The sequence below is a fragment of the Fundulus heteroclitus genome, unplaced genomic scaffold (genome assembly GCF_011125445.2).
Source record: "Fundulus heteroclitus isolate FHET01 unplaced genomic scaffold, MU-UCD_Fhet_4.1 scaffold_39, whole genome shotgun sequence".
Taxonomy (NCBI): domain Eukaryota; kingdom Metazoa; phylum Chordata; class Actinopteri; order Cyprinodontiformes; family Fundulidae; genus Fundulus; species Fundulus heteroclitus.
In genome coordinates, this window is record NW_023396803.1 from 3435376 (window position 1) to 3453792 (window position 18417).

The 18417-nt window shown below is 39.2% G+C and overlaps 1 protein-coding gene across 3 annotated transcripts in view; it reads left to right on the forward strand.

Moving 5' to 3' along the window:
• The window catches only part of bcar1 (BCAR1 scaffold protein, Cas family member), a 124850-nt gene that overhangs the window by 51699 nt on the left and 54734 nt on the right, over nucleotides 1–18417 (forward strand). For all 3 annotated transcript variants that reach the window (XM_021312209.2, XM_036130902.1, XM_012855397.3), the window contains one exon: nucleotides 17395–18096. In XM_021312209.2, coding sequence (XP_021167884.2) covers nucleotides 17395–18096 — 702 coding nt within the window. The remainder of the gene's footprint in view (nucleotides 1–17394; nucleotides 18097–18417) is intronic.

Consider the following 18417-nt stretch of genomic DNA (forward strand, 5'->3'; position numbering starts at 1 on the left):
ATCAACACTTCTTTGGGTGTTTCAACTGGTATATTTGACCATTCATGATTTGCAAAGATAAAGAGATTTGAGTTTTGATGTTCTCCTCATCATTAACTTTATCTCTTTCTATAGATTCTCTTTCTCATTCAATTCAGGACTTATCATCTAGGGCTATATTGAAAAACCTACAATCAAGTAATGAAATGTTCATTCTGGATGTAGTTTAGGAATTCCTTTAATATAAACCAAAGAAAATTTGAAAAACCTGCCAGAAGCTGGATAAAATCTTTAAAAAAGAGACAACAGTATTTTCACACCTCACATAGTAGCTCAAGGAAATATTTTAATCTAAATGTTTTAGGCTAAATATTTTAGGCTAAAATGAGTAAACCCTAGTAATGGATTTTTGGGTAGACTAAATAAAGCAGTGTTACATGTCATTGTTTCTAAAACAGCATTTTTCTGAGCTGCGTCTAAAAGGGCAAACATTGAGAGTATAGCCACTTCTTCAGGGACCACTACACCACTGCAGACAGCCACAGATCAGCTGCAAGGGGCAGACAGCAGCTAACTATTACTTTTCTGTAACCAACGCAGTCACGTCCGCATTAGCTAGCAAGCAGCATAAACAGCACAGCAGCAGCTGGAGCAAGCTCTACCGCCACTAATGTAGGAAATCAGACCGTCTGCAAACAACATTTGGAGCCAATGCCACACTGCATGCGGAGGTGTTCTGTTGTCTGGACACATCCATTAACAAGTACTATATATATATATATATATATATATATATATATATATATATATATATATATATATATATACACACATACATATATATACACACATACATATACATACATACATATACACACATACATATATACACATATATATACTGATACACATACATATATACACATATACATATATACACACATATATATATATATATATATATATATATACACATACACATATATATATATACACATACACATATATATATACACATACACATATATATATACATACATATATACATACATATACATATATATATACACATACACACACACACATATATATATATACATACATATATACATACATATATATATATATATATATATATATATATATATATATATATATATATATATATATATATATATATATATATATATATATATATAAAACCCTATATATATATATATATATATATATATATATATAAAACCCTATATATATATATATATATATATATATATATATATAGGGTTACTCATTCCTGTATAAACCTTGTGAGAAGAGAGTTCTGGCCAGGATGAGTTGGCTGAGGCAGGTATATGAAGACATGTGAACAGAGTTCACTAATTAGTGCAGCAGATGGATCTGATTAACAGCAAGGTGTTGGCTGGAAGGAGACTGAGCTGATAGGATAGTGGAGGAGAGGTGAAGGCTGATCCAAGAAAGGTCCAAAATAAACAAACAAAAACCAGTCATGGAAAATAACTAAATCCCTTTTACAAGAACAGATTAAACCTGCAGGTTAATATTGCTGTTAAATTCCTTATAAATTATTGCTACTGTTCTTTTATGAAAACAAACAAAACTTTGTCTCTGATGGAGAAAGCATCTTGTTGTCCGAGTTCAGGCTGCACAGCTCATTTGTGAAATGAAACAATGAATAAAAATAGCTGTTGTTTTTATCCACCATTTCTGTACAAATACTTGCCTTGGTAAATATTTCTCCGTTTTGTAAACACGCTCAATTTCTGAGGATGGCTGCACTAAAAGCTCCCACCAAATCGGGAGCACTGAGCAAATACTGGCCGTGAAGACGCCGGTGGAGTCTGTTCTGATGGAGGAGAAATGGGCGTTCATTAAAGAGAAATGCTTCAATGACCATGAATCCCCAACAGAATTAGTATTGCTTGTGTCAGGAGCGTGGGATCCAAAAGGATAAATGCGTCATTTGTACATTTTTTTCAGTTGTGTTACAACGCATTTGTTTATTTCACGTGGTGCCCCGATTACTTCATTATACTGAGAACTTTTGCCTGAGGATGACGATCAAAAGTTTTAAACTGGGTTATTATAAGCATTAACACTCAATGCAGCACGTTGGTGCTATCCTGCGGGCTGTTTTTTTCTCATGAGCTGGGAGTTACTCAACCTTAACCCTTCCTGCCAAAGTCTCAAACCAGGAGAATGTTAACCTTGCGTATGAACAGTATTATGTCTGTGTGAGTTTGTGTCTGGATTTATATTCCAGTTAGCTGACAAACAACACGCTATGAATCACTGTATGTTTGGCGTACTGCTCAGCACTCAATCATTGTCCACAGTGCAATCCAAGCTGCAGCTTTATTACAGGATTTATGAGGACGGTCAAAATGTCACGGTTGTGCTGCTTTAGCTGTTAAACCATCTTAAACCAGCCTCCTTTTAGTTCCTTTTTTTCATGCCGTTTCTGCAAGGATGGAGCCTCTGTAGTGTTACTGCATTAGGGCTCTCCATGATGATCCAAACCTTAGCTGTGGCTTTGATGGCTTGCTCCAATGGAAAGATGAGGGCCTATGTCTGTATCACAAAGATGTTTTGAACACTGAGGCAAAGCCAGTCTCTGTCACACATGCATGCCATCAGAGAGCATGTGTGGACAGGTTTTAGCTTGGATGTGTAAATACAGGTTGGGAAAGCTCTTAAACATATGCTATTCTGTGAATCCACTGCCATGTGCTGCACATGATCATTTTCCAATGTTGCTATATTCCGAAAAAGGCAATTAAGAATTTCTGACAACGTTGTTACGCTGGAGCAAAAATTTGACTGTTTTGAGTTATTTAAACAAAAATATACTACATCCAAATTAGCCTTCCACTCAAAAAAGGAAATACAGCAATTACTACTGTTATTAGAAGTGAAATAGAATTTAAAGCCCAGAGTCAGGTGGCTGTTTTTAGGAAAAATTGTGAATCTTTTGCCTGATCAGATCAGTCAAATGCTCTTTATAAAATGCTTTTGGTAGTTTATGGGTAACTTATTAATTGGCCAGGTTTATGTGCTTTAATATCATGCTAGCTGCTAGCTTAAATGGTTAGCATAAGAGTTATCATTAAAAAGAGTCATGTCAGGCTCTTCTGGTACAAACGTAATGACTATATGGGTTCTTTTCATTTTCATCGGTGGGGATTTTTGACTAAAATGGGAGTTCTTTTTTTTATAAACATTAAAGTTTCTATTATTCTGTGTTTTGTAAAGTATCTTTGAGAGATGGCAGCTGATATTAGTGCTAATCAGCTGGGTTAGGTGCAATAGTAGCTTACGTGGAGTTCACTGTTTTTTTCCCACAACATGCAGAGTAGTTCTATTGGTTATTTTAAAAACTGTTGACTAGATGAGGTTCTTCCACCGTCTAAACTGGCAATCAAAAAGTCAAAAAGTCCTTTTTAGAAGATCCTTTACTAAATAAGGATACACTTCATACAAAGTAAAATGTTTCCTGTGCATTCACATTTTAATTACAATATTAATGCCATCCACAATAAATAAGTTCAGTGTCTCATAAGAGGAGATAAAGGCATATCAAATCTGATAGCACAGTCATTGTCCATTTTTACCGTAGCGTAGGCCTAGTGCAGCAATGACTGTCCTTAACTGTTCTCAGAATTACAAGATCTTTTCTTATAATTAAAGAGATATGGATCTCAGAATTGCAAGATCTTTTTTCATCTTTCCTGATCTTGTAATTATGACGTTTTATTTGGTAATTATGACATCTTTCCTCATAATTATTCGATCCTGATCTCGTAATAATGAGATATGGTGTCTTTTCTTTCTTTGATGACTGCAATGTGCTATCATTACTAAGGTTAAAAAAGAAATATGTAAGAATCTAACACAAAGGAATCACCCAGCTGTGTTGTCGGCAAACAGGTTAAACAATATCAGGCCACTCCCACATGAGCCTACACAGTCCTGTCTCTTATTGCTGTTGTTAGTCATAGCCTAAGGTTATGGAATAATCACTCATCAAAACAAATCTGGATCTGACTGAAGGATACAGATACAGATCTGTGCATGTAGGTAAAATCAACGCGGCAAGGTTGACGGAGTACCTGTTTAAATAGTTCTGTGTTGCTTTATCTTATTTAAACACATGCCATGATGGACATCGTTCTTTTATAAAGACTTTGAAGGTCTGAAATGTAGAGTTTTTGGTATCAGTAGTTTATTCAAATAGTTTCATATGTTCATACTATTACATTGTGATTAGTTCTGGGCATATGGAACGTGTTTACTACGTGTATATAACCAGAGAGATACTAAGAGCTCAGGATAAATTCCTTGTGTGTCAGATTTCTTGCTTGTGCAATAAAGCTGAGTAAAGTAACAGAGCTCTTCTAGCAATGTGTGCCTGAAAAGAAAGCTAATGTCCTGAAGCAATACTTGTCTAGCTTCAGCTAGCTGCTACTGCTGAGTGAAACATTCTTTCTGCCAGAGAAAAAAATGCCTATGCACACACACATATTTCTCAAGAACTGACGTGCCAAGACAGGAAAGAATGAGGGGGGAGGAAAGAATGGAGCACAGCACATAGTGACTTTCAGATCAGACTCTTCTCTTCTCTCAGACAGTCAGCTCGTGCTCAAAAGATTTCTATCTGCAGTGGATAAATATGCTGCTAATGTAATCAGATGGGTTTCTCTGCCTGTGGTAGCAAGCTAGACACAACAATACTGACAAAATGTAATGTCGCCCCTGGTAATGAAAAGTGAGAACCCAAAAAAATGCTAAGATAAAGACATATTGATCATGTCCAGACAGGTTTGAAGACTTTTCAATGAATTTACTCCAATATGACTGGTGTGTTTGAGTAGAACCAGGTAGACATTTAGAAAGGAAGGCCCACTCTGCTGTCTCTGAGATCAGATGGATAAATGAGGCTGATGATTGGGTAATGAAATGATGAAATGACCCCAGATTCCCCCATTGGTCATTTTGGCACCCCTGGTGGTCTGATTGCTGTAGCCCTCACTGACTAAATATATTAGAAAAAGCCCAGCTTTCCGTTTTTGTTCATTTATTCAGTCAGGGTAAAAAAAATCCATCATTAATAAATACTTTTTTAAACAGAATCATCACACCTGGAGCCTCTTTGTACATTTTCACTTTGCCAATAGCTTATCACCTATTCTTCTGTTACATAAGGTTGGATTACTGGATTTCTGAAAAACCTAGTGAGGGCCAGTTTTTCAATTACTGGTCAAAGCCCCCCAAAAAGCTTCTAAAATCACCTGGTACTGTATAAAGAGGCTCTCACAACCTTTAAAAAAGAACAGGCCCCCAGCAACACAGATCCTTCAGTATACTGCACCATGAATATGAATATTTAACTTTTGTTTCACAACTAGATCAATCTGGAGTGTTTAATGACAAAAAAAACAAAAAACTCATTCTCATCTGAGCAAACCCCACTAAAAGCGGCAGATTTGTTTCTTCCCCCCGTCATCCAACCTGTTTCTGTTAGAAAGATAAATGGGGCTTCTTGTCCAGCCTTGTTTGTCACAGTTTCAGATGTTTTAAGCTTTTGAATCTTTGCTTTGACTGTAGATATGAACAAGTTTCAGAAAGTAGCCATGTTCTTGTAGCAGTTTCCTGGCTTTTGGAAATCAACACAGATCTGCCTTAATTGAATGACGTGTTCTCTCATCTTTTTTGTGTAGCTGTGTACAGTTGACAAACAAAATACTTTTGCAAACTATAACCAGTGTTCAACCCCTGTTTCTAGTTGGCATGTTTGCTAAAAAAACATTTTCTGTCACGTAAATCAGATATAGTTTCTCTTTTTTGGTTTTTGTAATGTGAAAAGAGAGATACTTTCAACAACCCAACATCTCCTGTGGCAAGGCAACGTTTGTCCCCAGGGGTCAAATAGGAGGCAAGAGACAAAGGACGTTAGGCATACCCCCCATCCAGTCAGACACACACACACACACACACACACACACACACACACACACACACACACACACACACACACACACACACACACACACACACACACACACACACACCTGCTCAGATGAGCTACCTATCTAGGCTGAACTCGCTCCACCAGCTGTTCCCATTACTCTCTGCTCACTGAACACCTCTCTGTTTTCTCTCTCTGCCTTGTTGATGTTTTAGCTTGAAACGTGGATGGCTGTTATAAAGCGTATTTATGTTGATTAAAATATGGCAAAAACAGGAAGTCATTACACTGTTAATGCCCCCTTCCTAAATTAGGTCCCTATTTACTTTCTGGATTTTTGCAGCTAAACATGCACACCTTCAATATAGAGAAAAAAAACATGCAACCCAGTAAACTAATTATTCATTTCTGCTTTGTGTTTTATTTATCTCATCCAACCAGTCAATCCTCCTTCTGTTTGTAATGATATTAAGAGAGGAAGTCCCTATCGGTTTAGTGTTAGCACTAAATGGTTAGAAAATGGCTGTGTGAAATCTAGACTTGCACTAAAGCCTGCACAGAACAGAGTTTTCAGGTGAAAAAATAGGGATGTAGTGTTACATTTAATGGTACTGAAAACATTTAGAACTTTTAACAGGAACACTTACAAAACGTTAATGAGCATAGGTTGCTAAATTCTTCAGCCTGTTGCAGTATTTTAAATAAGCAAAGAAGTGCATGAGGATTCCCAGCTATCTAAAGTCTGCTATTTGAATTGAAGTCTCTCATTCAGCTACAGGGACAATGGCGAAAGAAAGGTGAACCACACCAAAGTTTCATGTCAGCATTTCTCAACAGCGCTAAGGTGTGGAGCTCAATCCCAAATGCAATGAATGACTCACCTGAAACAACATCATCTGTTCTAGCCTGGCTACAACAGATGAGGAGTGCACCAAAGAGCTCAGACACAGAGAGGAAATCCCCGGCATATCTAAAGCCGGGCGTACACTCTACGAGTTTTTGCCCTTTTCGGGCCGATTCTTCAGTCGTGCCAGAATTTTTTGGATCGGGCCAAGTCTCAGCTGCATGGTGCGTCCTGCATGGTGTAGTATGCAGGGGGGAACGAGGGGCTATTCGCCTCTCACAACCACCTCCAGATCAGGAATCAGACGGTCGGATGAAAATCAAAGATGTTTGTAATTCAGTCAGCTCTCGTGAGAGATCGAGAGCGCGCCCTGCTGTTGAAGCAGAGCTACGAGCGTCTACGAGCCGATTTGCCCCAACCTCACACACTGAGCATGTGCAAACAAGGAAATTCTTCTTCGTCTTCTCAAACAAAAACATAGGAGTGGAGAGAAGCATGACAGTGGTACATGTGACATGGAGTCAGACTACGGAGGAGCAACTCGTAGGCAGTGCGTTTTGTTCTGGTAAGCCTCATATTTAACAGTGAGCATTGACACTTCCGCCTTTTTCTTCTTCTACTGTTGACATTTGGCTTCCGTGAAGACGAGTCCGAGTAGCGCCATCTCTCTACGGGGCTGAGTGTGACGGGTGGTTTTTGAACGCACTGTGTGAGCAGTCAGGTCATCAGAGCATTGGGCCGTACAGTATATAAAAACAGATTTCATGAGCAGTGAACTTTTAAACCCTGCGGTTTCATGGTACAGTATGAGCTGTATATGAGTACCACCATTGAAAATATCGTACAGTGTATGCCTGGCATTACACAAATTACTCAGTGATCTGTGAGAATCACCCCTTTGGTTCCACAGCGCAGCTACATGCATACATGTAGCTAAAAGCACACAAACCCCATGATGTGAGGGGCATGCACGATGGGAAAGGACCGTGATCCATGGGTGGGGGTTTACAGTTGTGTTTATTGCAGTCCTGTTATGTGAAAGGGGCTCTAGATATGCTGCTGTTGCCATGTGTTGTTGAAAAACAGCATGGCAGCTTCTTCCCTTCTTTTCTTTTCTTTTTGGCTTTGTTCTTACATTATATGGGCTCTGTGTTCTTCAGTTCCTGAGGTATTGCCATACCAAACATACCCCCATTGTTTTTTTATTATTTAAATGCTACTGTGTCTAATAATGTTGCTGTCTGAATGAATAGTGAGTGATTCAGCAAGTCCAAATGAGTTCAGGTGAACGCATTAGAGGAAAGAGCAGGAGAGCAGACTTAAGGCCATTCTGAGGCAAAGTAATGTAACACAGATTGATATGTTACACTTCCTCTTTCTTAACTAGAGGACTTATTTGTGTTAAGTTTGTTTCTTTAGACAAAATGAATCCCCGCACTTAAGCTGATTCTGCACTGTTACCCTCTTTGTTCCCAGTTTCATTCTTTAGGTTGTAAAGGACAATCTTTGCTCTTGAAGTGAGTGGTATAAACTTAGCACTGTTAATTTCTCATTTGCGAGCCATATTAAGCCCTGAACTGCCATAAAATGCTGGAAATTGTTCAGATTGAAAAGTGAAGGTAATTTCTTTCCAGGCTTAAGAGGCTGGATGTGAGTGTACAGTTGGCATAGAGCCAGTACAGCCTGTACCAGTCCGGGATAACTGGGGTGGGACTCTGACGTTTAGAAGGAGTGGAGATGGCTAAGGTCAGATGTGTACGACAAATATTGATTCAGTTTCAAAGTGTTCCACAAAGACTGAAGGTGTTTCTGTTTGCACACTGGCTTTCAGAGGTGTTTGAGCTTGTGCACAAGTGTGTCAGTCAGCCATTCAAGCATTCTGCTGATCAAACCATACCACAGCTGGACTTCATTGATGCATGTAAAAATATGCAACATCAGTGGTAATGTATGTGCAAGCTGGGAGGGATGGTTTATGAACACTACAAATCTGACAAGATGGGATTTCTTCGGTAATCAAGACACAAAACCTGAGATGTCTTGAGAATATAACATACGGTACTTTTCTGTAGGAACGTTTAGCACTGAAGCCAAGTAGTTTTTTAGCATGTCCAATTGGACCTGTTGATCCGATATTCCAAGCAGTTCAGTGTTCTTGTACTGTACTCTGCCCTCAACCAGTCTGCATGGCACCTTGCCCATAGCTAGAGCAACACCCTTTGGTTGAATGAACCTGGAGAGCCTTCCTGTATCCATCTACTGGTCTCTAACGACACTCTGATCAAAGCTCACCCCACTCATTTCAGTGAGGTTGAGATCTGGACTTTGACTCATCCCAGGACTTCCCATTCCATCATTCTCGGTCAGTCTTTGGTTCATTTCCTTTTATGTTGTGCGTCATTGTCATGTTGTAGTCACTCAGGTTTATGTGCCACTAAAGCAGGATGATGACCGCTGCATACAAAGTTTCAATGATTGTCTGAAGGAATTAAAAGCATGGTTGGCTTTTAACTTTTTAAATGTGAATGACAATAGGACAAAAGTGATAGTGTTAGTCCTAATGTCACTGACATAATGTCTTCCTCTCGCACAGACTTGAGATGTTTGGCAGGTTGTAGAAAGCCTGTTGTCACCATCCTCCATTTTAAACTGGCTGGGCAGATCAGTGCAGTAGTGAAATTATATTTTTCACCTGAGGCTACTGGCCCAAATAAAAGGCATCTTGTCAAAAGATGACCTCAAAACAGTACAAGTCGGCTGGATGACTGTAATTCTTTATACCTGGAGTGAGTAAGTCATCTTCCTCCAGTTAGTACAGGACGCCACTGAGCGGCTTTTAAGAGGAACATTGAGGAGAGGACATATTCCTCCCATTTTATCCACTTTGCACTGGTTCCCTGTCTATTTTAGTCATCATTTTAAAATTTGTTTATTTGTTTTTAGGTACCAACTTTTAAATAAAGTTGGCTTGTAGGGTGAGTTCTGCTTCTGCTGTAACTGACTTGCTTGGACAGCTACATCTGGGCTTGCAAGCATTTATTTTGAGACTTCTACATCCTTTCCCAGAATCCTAAGCTGCTAGATTCTTCTCTTGTAAGCACTAGACTGTCCTTTCAATACCACCTTGATGTCCACTCTCCTTCTAAATAATGAGTAACAGCGCTGTCATGATGTGTTCCTAATCTTATAGTACATTTGTCTTTAACTTTAGTCATACTGAGCAAGCATGAAGTCTGTCGCTTCATGCTTGCTCAGTATGAGGGATTGCTGCAAAGCCATGGACAATGCAGACGACTCTCCCTGTGGCTCTACGGTTCCCCAGGAGTGAATGCTGCTTCTCAGGACTTTGAAGGCAATCAACTGGTTCCCTTATATAGGACATTTTTGACCAATCTGTATAATATGATTGAACTTGACTTTGTAAAGTGCCTCGAGATGACATGTTTCATGAATTTGCACTGCATAAATAAAATTGAATTGAATTTAATTAAGGGTGGGAATAGACATGGGGGTGTCATGATTTATTCCTAACCAGAACATTTATGTTTTAGTTATGTTTTACAGAGCATTTTTAAAGGTCTTTGTATGTTTATTAATATTATTTCATTTTCTTAGTTTTGTTAAAATATAACTATAATAAACATCTGCATTTCCCAATTTGTCAAAAGAACATTTTAGCTGCTGCAAGGTGTGTTAATTTTTTTTACATAACTATATATCTGCACATACCTCTATTTATGTGTAGCAACAATATGTGTGATTGTACAACAATGCCCAAAAACATTATTGTGTTGCTGTACAATCAGGAATATTGCATATTTTTCTCCCCTTGTTGTGTAGATTGGCTGCTGTATTTTCGCTAATTAATTTGAATATTAGATTTTTATCTGAATATGCCATATGATCAATACTTGTGCAATACTTACTCTGGTTTTGTTTTTACGTTTATTTTAGCCTTTCTGATAAGCATATTCTCTGTTGCTTCATAACGAACCTTAGATTAGATTAGCTTTGTATTTCATTACTGATCGTGCATACCTCTGTCTATGTGTCTTTGCCACAGTCACACCCACATTTTTCCATTGTGGGACAATAAAGGTGTTTCTTATCTTATCTTATTAAGTTGGACCAAGTATAAAAGGGCATGTCATTGAAATATGGTGATGTTTTAAACAAACTTCCCTTTTCCTTGTAAATTTACTTGGATCAGACATGCCTATTCTGGCCAGTGTTGGGCACATTACTTTGAAAAAGTAATTAGTTATAGTTACTAGTTACTTCTCCCAAAAAGTAACTAAGTTACTAACTGAGTTACTCCACTATATAAGTAACTAGTTACCAGTAAAAGTGACTATGACGTTACTTTTCGTCCCCCCCCCCCCCCACCCCTCGGGTCCCCATCTTCTCAGAGCTTGTGTCATAAGCTAGATGTGCACGACAACAAAGACAAGTACCTGCATAGAGGTTTGCTGATTAGTTTTATTATTTGTTCAAACAGGACTAGAAAAAAATATTTTCATCCTTAATTATACGGTGAATTTTGTTATACATATAATCTTGTACTAAACATTTGTTTTATTAAATTATCAATTGAGATTTTAGCGCCCTCTGGTGTACACATCATAAACTAGAGAAGACCTCGTCATTATAGCAGCCACATTGTTTATTTTTTACAAAAACCGAACAGGGAATAGAACAAAGAACACACATAAGGCCAAGGCATACCTTATTAAAATACATTTATTAAGCACAAAATACATACATATGCAAATCAAATAAATGATTAAAGAAAACCTGAAGAATATTCTAAATCAAATACGTTTCTATACACCTATACGTCTATGTGTGTTTATAGCTGGATTTTTTATGTACTTTAAGAAATGGTTTATATATTTTTATATTCCTAACCACGACTGGGAAACATTTTTGCTATAAAAATTAATAAATAAATAATGTGTTTTTTATGTATTTCTGTTGTTTTATTTTTAGAATATGCAATATTGATGCAAATACAAAGATATACAAAAAGAAACCCCCGCCTCAAAAAAATAGAAAAGAATAAAAAAGTAAGAAAAACAAAATATTGCCTACCGGAAGTTATTCTGTTCACGCACGCACAAATGAGCCGATGGAACGGATCGTGCTACCAGTACGGATCGGGTAGTGACAAGCATAGACAATATACACTCACCGGCCACTTTATTAGGTACACCTGTCCAACTGCTCGTTAACACTTAATTTCTAAGCAGCCAATCACATGGCGGCAACTCAGTGCATTTAGGCATGTAGACATGGTCAAGAGAATCTCCTGCAGTTCAAACCGAGCATCAGTATGGGGAAGAAAGGTGATTTGAGTGACTTTGAACATGGCATGATTGTTGGTGCCAGAAGGTCTGGTCTGAGTATTTCAGACACTGCTAATCTACTGGGATTTTCACGCACAACCATCTCTAGGGTTTACAGAGAATGGTCCGAAAAAGAAAAAACATCCAGTGAGCAGCAGTTCTGTGGGCGGAAATGCCTTGTTGATGCCAGAGGTCAGAGGAGAATGGCCAGACTGGTTCGAGCTGATAGAAGGGCAACAGTGACTCAAATAACCACCCGTTACAACCAAGGTGGGCAGAAGAGCATCTCTGAACGCACAGTACGTCGAACTTTGAGGCAGATGGGCTACAGCAGCAGAAGACCACATCGGGTGCCACTCCTTTCAGCTAAGAACAGGAAACTGAGGCTACAATTTGCACAAGCTCATCACAATTGGACAATAGAAGATTGGAAAAACGTTGCCTGGTCTGATGAGTCTCGATTTCTGCTGCGACAGTCGGATGGTAGGGTCAGAATTTGGCGTCTACAACATGAAAGCATGGATCCATCCTGCCTTGTATCAACGGTTCAGGCTGGTGGTGGTGGTGTCATGGTGTGGGGAATATTTTCTTGGCACTCTTTGGGCCCCTTGGTACCAATTGAGCATCGTTGCAACGCCACAGCCTACCTGAGTATTGTTGCTGACCATGTCCATCCCTTTATGACCACAATGTACCCAACTCCTGATGGCTACTTTCAGCAGGATAATGCGCCATGTCATAAAGCTGGAATCATCTCAGACTGGTTTCTTGAACATGACAATGAGTTCGCTGTACTCAAATGGCCTCCACAGTCACCAGATCTCAATCCAATAGAGCATCTTTGGGATGTGGTGGAACGGGAGATTCGCATCATGGATGTGCAGCCAACAAATCTGCGGCAACTGTGTGATGCCATCATGTCAATATGGACCAAACTCCCTTAGGAATGCTTCCAGCACCTTGTTGAATCTATGCCACGAAGAATTGAGGCAGTTCTGAAGGCAAAAGGGAGTCCAACCCGTTACTAGCAAGGGGTACCTAATAAAGTGGCCGGTGAGTGTATAATATATATATATATATATAATGTCTATGGTGACAAGCACTAAACACCCGCCACCCTACCCAATTTCTCTGATTGGCTGAAGATGTAATCTTACTATACATCAGCCAATAATTGCTGAGAGGTTATCTCATCCTCCCTTCTCTCATGACAACATGCACACGGGTCCTATCATAAAGTGAAAAAAAAAATCATTGTGCGACTTGAGTAACGTGCAGTAACGGGGTGCCGGCAATGATAACGCCGTTATAGTGACAGTCAAAGTAATTAGTTAATTTACTCGTTACTGAAAAACGTAACGGCGTTTATTTCAACACCGTTATTCCCATCACTGATTCTGACCCAAATGGATTAGGACCTGAGAGCTAGGAGAAGCCAAAGAGAAGTATGTGAGGGAGCTCTGGAAGCATAGTAAAAGTGAATGATCACTTTATCATTTTACAGTTAACAACACATTATATATGACCCATCAGTGCTGGTGGCTCTTCCTTTACCTCTATAGAGTATTGCTGTATAATATCAGCAAATTTGTGATTATGATACTATTGCTGAATCTTGCAATGAAGATATAGATTACGATTAATCAACATTTTTCTGGCCCATTCTTTTGGGGGAAAAGATTAGCAGCATTCTGAACATTTTGAACGGGTCATGGAGCTCGCTATCTTTATAGAACCATTTTTTTCCCCCTCACCAAAGCATTGACTCTTGCATTAAAGGAGAAGTCCAGTCAGCAAAGAAGAATCAATGGATCATTATCTATACCTACAATTAATACTTTTGCGGTGATTTAATGAATATAGCGTTAATTAGTAAAAAAAATAAAATAAAAGTATTAATTGTCATCGTGATCACTGAGTCTGGGAGCGGCCATTAATGACCAAATATGGTAGCACCTCACTCCTGACGTCTTCTGGAAGTGACGTCACAGTGCGGTAAGCCGAGGGCCATTCTCTGCGCTTTATAAGCTAATTCAATAGGAACAATTATACACATCTGCGATCAACAACAATTATTTCAGAGAGGACTTCACCTTTCAAATTCGCCAGAGCAATAGTTAAAGCAACAAGGCCCATGTGCATGGCAGTTGCATGTTGCAATACATCGGGTAAAAGTGAAAAAAAACATTAGTTATTTCACCTTTCCGCTACACCACAGCTACAGCAGACAGTTTGAACTCACATCGTCCCTTTTTGGTCTCCTCGGCTCTAACTGGTATGGCTGTATTTCGTCAAAAGTCAGGTTGCTATCAAGAAAGTCCTCCATATATTCCAAATCGCTATCAAATGATGACGATAAATCCACAGAACTCCCATCGCTGTCGCTATTAAATCCATTACTCTCTGCTTCGCATACTGCACTAGTGGTCGCCATCTTGGATAATAGCGCGTAGTGACAAACACCAGATAGCGCATTGGGACCTGCTCGACAGCCGACACCGCACCATGACGTCTGGGAGGTGGCAGTACTGTTCTTAGACCAACATGGTGCCTCCAGTAAAGCACATTAAAGCACAGTAAAGCATATTCAAATGAAAATGACTCTTAATTAAAAGAACTTATCATTTATTGAACAGTATGTAATAATTTTATATTTAAAGTACTTTCAGAAGTTTGAATTCTGATTATGACCGGACTTCTCCTTTAAAAACAGGTTCTGTCGTGGATCCAGCACTTTGCTGGGCCCGATAAAAACAGATCATTCCTCAGGGGCTGGAAGCATTCTAGAGATCAACAGCTAATAAAACACTGAAAGCACATTTGTTTAAAACCCATGAGTTTGTGTCACATCTACTTGGCCTAATTCAAGTCAACCCCTGAGTGTCAGCGTCATCAGCTGTTTTGATTCTGCTTGTTAAATTAGGGAGTGAATGAAGCTCAGTGTTCAGCAGCTGCTGTTTTCAGGTCAATTTACAGGTTGTTGACTTTAACTCTGCATACTTTTACCTTTTCCTCAATGTTTTTAGTATCCAACACTTGTTATTTACTTATATTTGTATCATATGATACAATAGTGTTTAAGTGTGTATATGTTGATATCCATCCATCCATCATCTATACCAGCTTACCCATGCAGGATCCAGCAGTAACTGGGCAAATCTCTCAGTGTTCGTATCACTAGCTGATTTAAATAAAGTCTTCTTGAAAAAGCTTCGCTGACTCCATGTTGAAGCACTATTTTTAAATCTATGCATCCATTGCTTTATCCCTCATGTTCAACATTGCAGAGAGTTTTGCTACTTTTTCTTGTGATTTCATTTAAAAATTCTTCCCAACCACATTTCACAGTTCTCCACTATCAGTTTAATTTTTGATAAGGCATTGGACAGTTCTAAACCCAGTTGTTGTTGTTTTAGTAATCTCCTAAGATGTTTTGTTTGTGTGACGGCAATAATTTACCCCTTCTGAAACAGACATCTTTTTCATGATCACAGGATCTGTCTTCTGCCATGGTTGTTTTGGAAATGAGAAGCTGCTCATTACATCTGTTAGAGTTAAATAATGTGTTGAAACACAATATTGCATACACTAATTATGTTATAATTGGCAGCCTCTCCGGGGGGGGGGGGCTCTGCCTGTGTGTCATTGTTGTGTGCTGAAGATAGTCACTAAACCCATCCTCTAGACCCATAGCCCTGCACAAAAAAATGGTGTACAATTTGGTCCACAGTTAGAATTGGTTTGGAGGAAACACCATTGTTGAGCTCTTCCAAGGATACAAGATTGTCAGTTACCTAAAAATAGGGTTGGATTCCCAACCAAATAAAAATGCCTCCTAACTGACACCTGTCCAACACCGAGTGACAAACCACAAATGATTCCTTTCATGTTTTGAAAGCTTTAACTGTGTTGCAGGCAGTAAGAGAACCCATGAAAGGAGTTGTACAGACCAGTGGTCCCCAGCACTGGTCCACGGGGCCCACATATTTGAGATATTTCCCTTCCTCCTCAGCATACTTTAGACTTCTGCTGGCATGGAAATCAGATGTGTGGCTACTAGAAACCCGTTTAAAACTCACACACACACACACACACACACACACACACACACACACACACACACACACACACCCAGAGCATAATGGTTGATGACAACTGCTATAGAGTACATACAAACTGGTGTGAAAAGTTTTATTTTAGTGCTTCTGTTTTGTAGGAACATTGTTATCGGATCACAGCAGTGATGTCTGACCCAAGATCTAATGCAGGGGTGTCAAACATACGGCCCGTGGGCCAGTTACGGCCCGCCGAACAATTTAGTCCGGCCCGATGGCTAAATGCATTATCATTATTAAAAAAAATATATATTTTTTTTTTTCCAGTGTCCTGTCTGGCATTGTGGCAATAAGAATTGTTGTCTTAATGCCAAAAAGAGCTCATCAGATTTGACTTTCACAAGTGGAGCAGTACTGCTTTTGCCATAGTGCTCCACTTGATTTATGAATGTGAATAGTTTTATCATGATTCACGCGGGGAATATCTCAAATGATATGGACACTACAATGGGAAAGTAGGAGAGGAATGAATGAACAAGAAGAAAAAAGAAAAGGTGAAAGAAAGAAGAGATAAGAGGAAGAGAATGATAAAACAATTATTGAAAAAAACCTGTACTTCGTTTAATTGAAAATCTGCAGTTCCTATATTGTCCATGAGGGGCGCTGTGTTTTAATCAGCAGATGGTAGCACTGAGCTTCAGATGTGGAAAATTGATTTTAAATCATTTCTTAATTTTTATCTGTTTGATGTATTTTGTCATGCAGGACAGTGTTTTTAAGTTCCAAAAAATGTGAATAAATGTTTTTTAACATTGTATAATCACTGTGATCAGTTCTTATGCATAATGCACAAGTAAATGTTTAACTGAGTAAAAGTATTGTTGACTTTTCTTATAAACGCTGAGGTTATTCATAATATATTGTGTAAAAGTGAAATTAATTGAATATAAAAATCAACAAGTCCACATTTATTAGTTCTATTTAATCTTGCAATGAGTTAACTCGTGTGGCCCTCTTGAGATCAGATTAAGCTGAATGCGGCCCCTCAACCAAAATAAGTTTGACACCCCTGATCTAATGTATGGCCAATTGAATTGTACAACCTTTAATATTGATTAATTAATTAATTAATTAAATAATTAATTAATTCATTTGTAATCACAGTTTTTTGTTTCTGATTTTTTGCAGAACGTCCTGGCCAAAGCATTGTATGACAATGTGGCTGAGTCTCCAGATGAACTTTCCTTCCGCAAGGGTGACATCTTGACAGTGATGGAGCGGGACACACAGGGGTTGGACGGATGGTGGCTCTGCTCTCTTCATGGCCGCCAAGGCATTGTCCCCGGGAATCGTCTCAAAATCCTCGTTGGCATGTATGATAGTAAGCAGCAACAACAGGTCACACCTACCACACCAGATCCAGCTGTTTCCTGTCCAACCTCCCAGGTGCAGCGACCCCTCCTCACTCAAAGCGCCTATGCCCAACCAACACCTGCTATCTCTACACCATCTGCGCCAGGGTACACAAATAAGCCCCCTCCCTCAGTTCAGTATACATCCATGCACCCAGCATACTCAACCTCCAATCCTGCACAGCCGAATACTGATTCTGTTTACATGATGCCTCCTTCCCATGGTCCCAAGGTTAGCTCCCAATGTCTATATCAGGTTCCACCTGGTCCAAGTGGATCCTCTGCACACGCCCAACCAGGACCCCCTAAAAAGACCTCAGCTCTTGGCCATAGGCCATTTGAGCTATCTGCACAGGATATCTATCAGGTCCCCCCCTCTATAGGTCAGGCAACCACTTCGGCTGGGGTGACAGCAACTGGCCAAGATGTGTACCAGGTACCTCCATCCTGGGAGAGCAGCACCAAGCCACTTGGCAAGGTAAGACAAGACAAAGAAAATTGCTTATAAATTATGGAAATTGAGCTTTAAAAAAACATTACATCATGCTTTTAAATCTGAATGGATAAATGGATACAAAGTCAAACAATGAAACAGAGGAAATATGAAAAAAACAGCAGAACGTTTCCCAGTCAAAGACATATGTATATGGACCTCCTGCCACTGTCATTTGTGTGATAGATGGTACAAGTGATAACGCCCGTGAAGCCAAAAACTCAAAGTTTAGTCTTTGTGCTGTGCAGAGTGGTACAGTGGCAGATCTTTGTCTGCTCTGGGCAATGCTTTGCTTTCTTTAAGGTT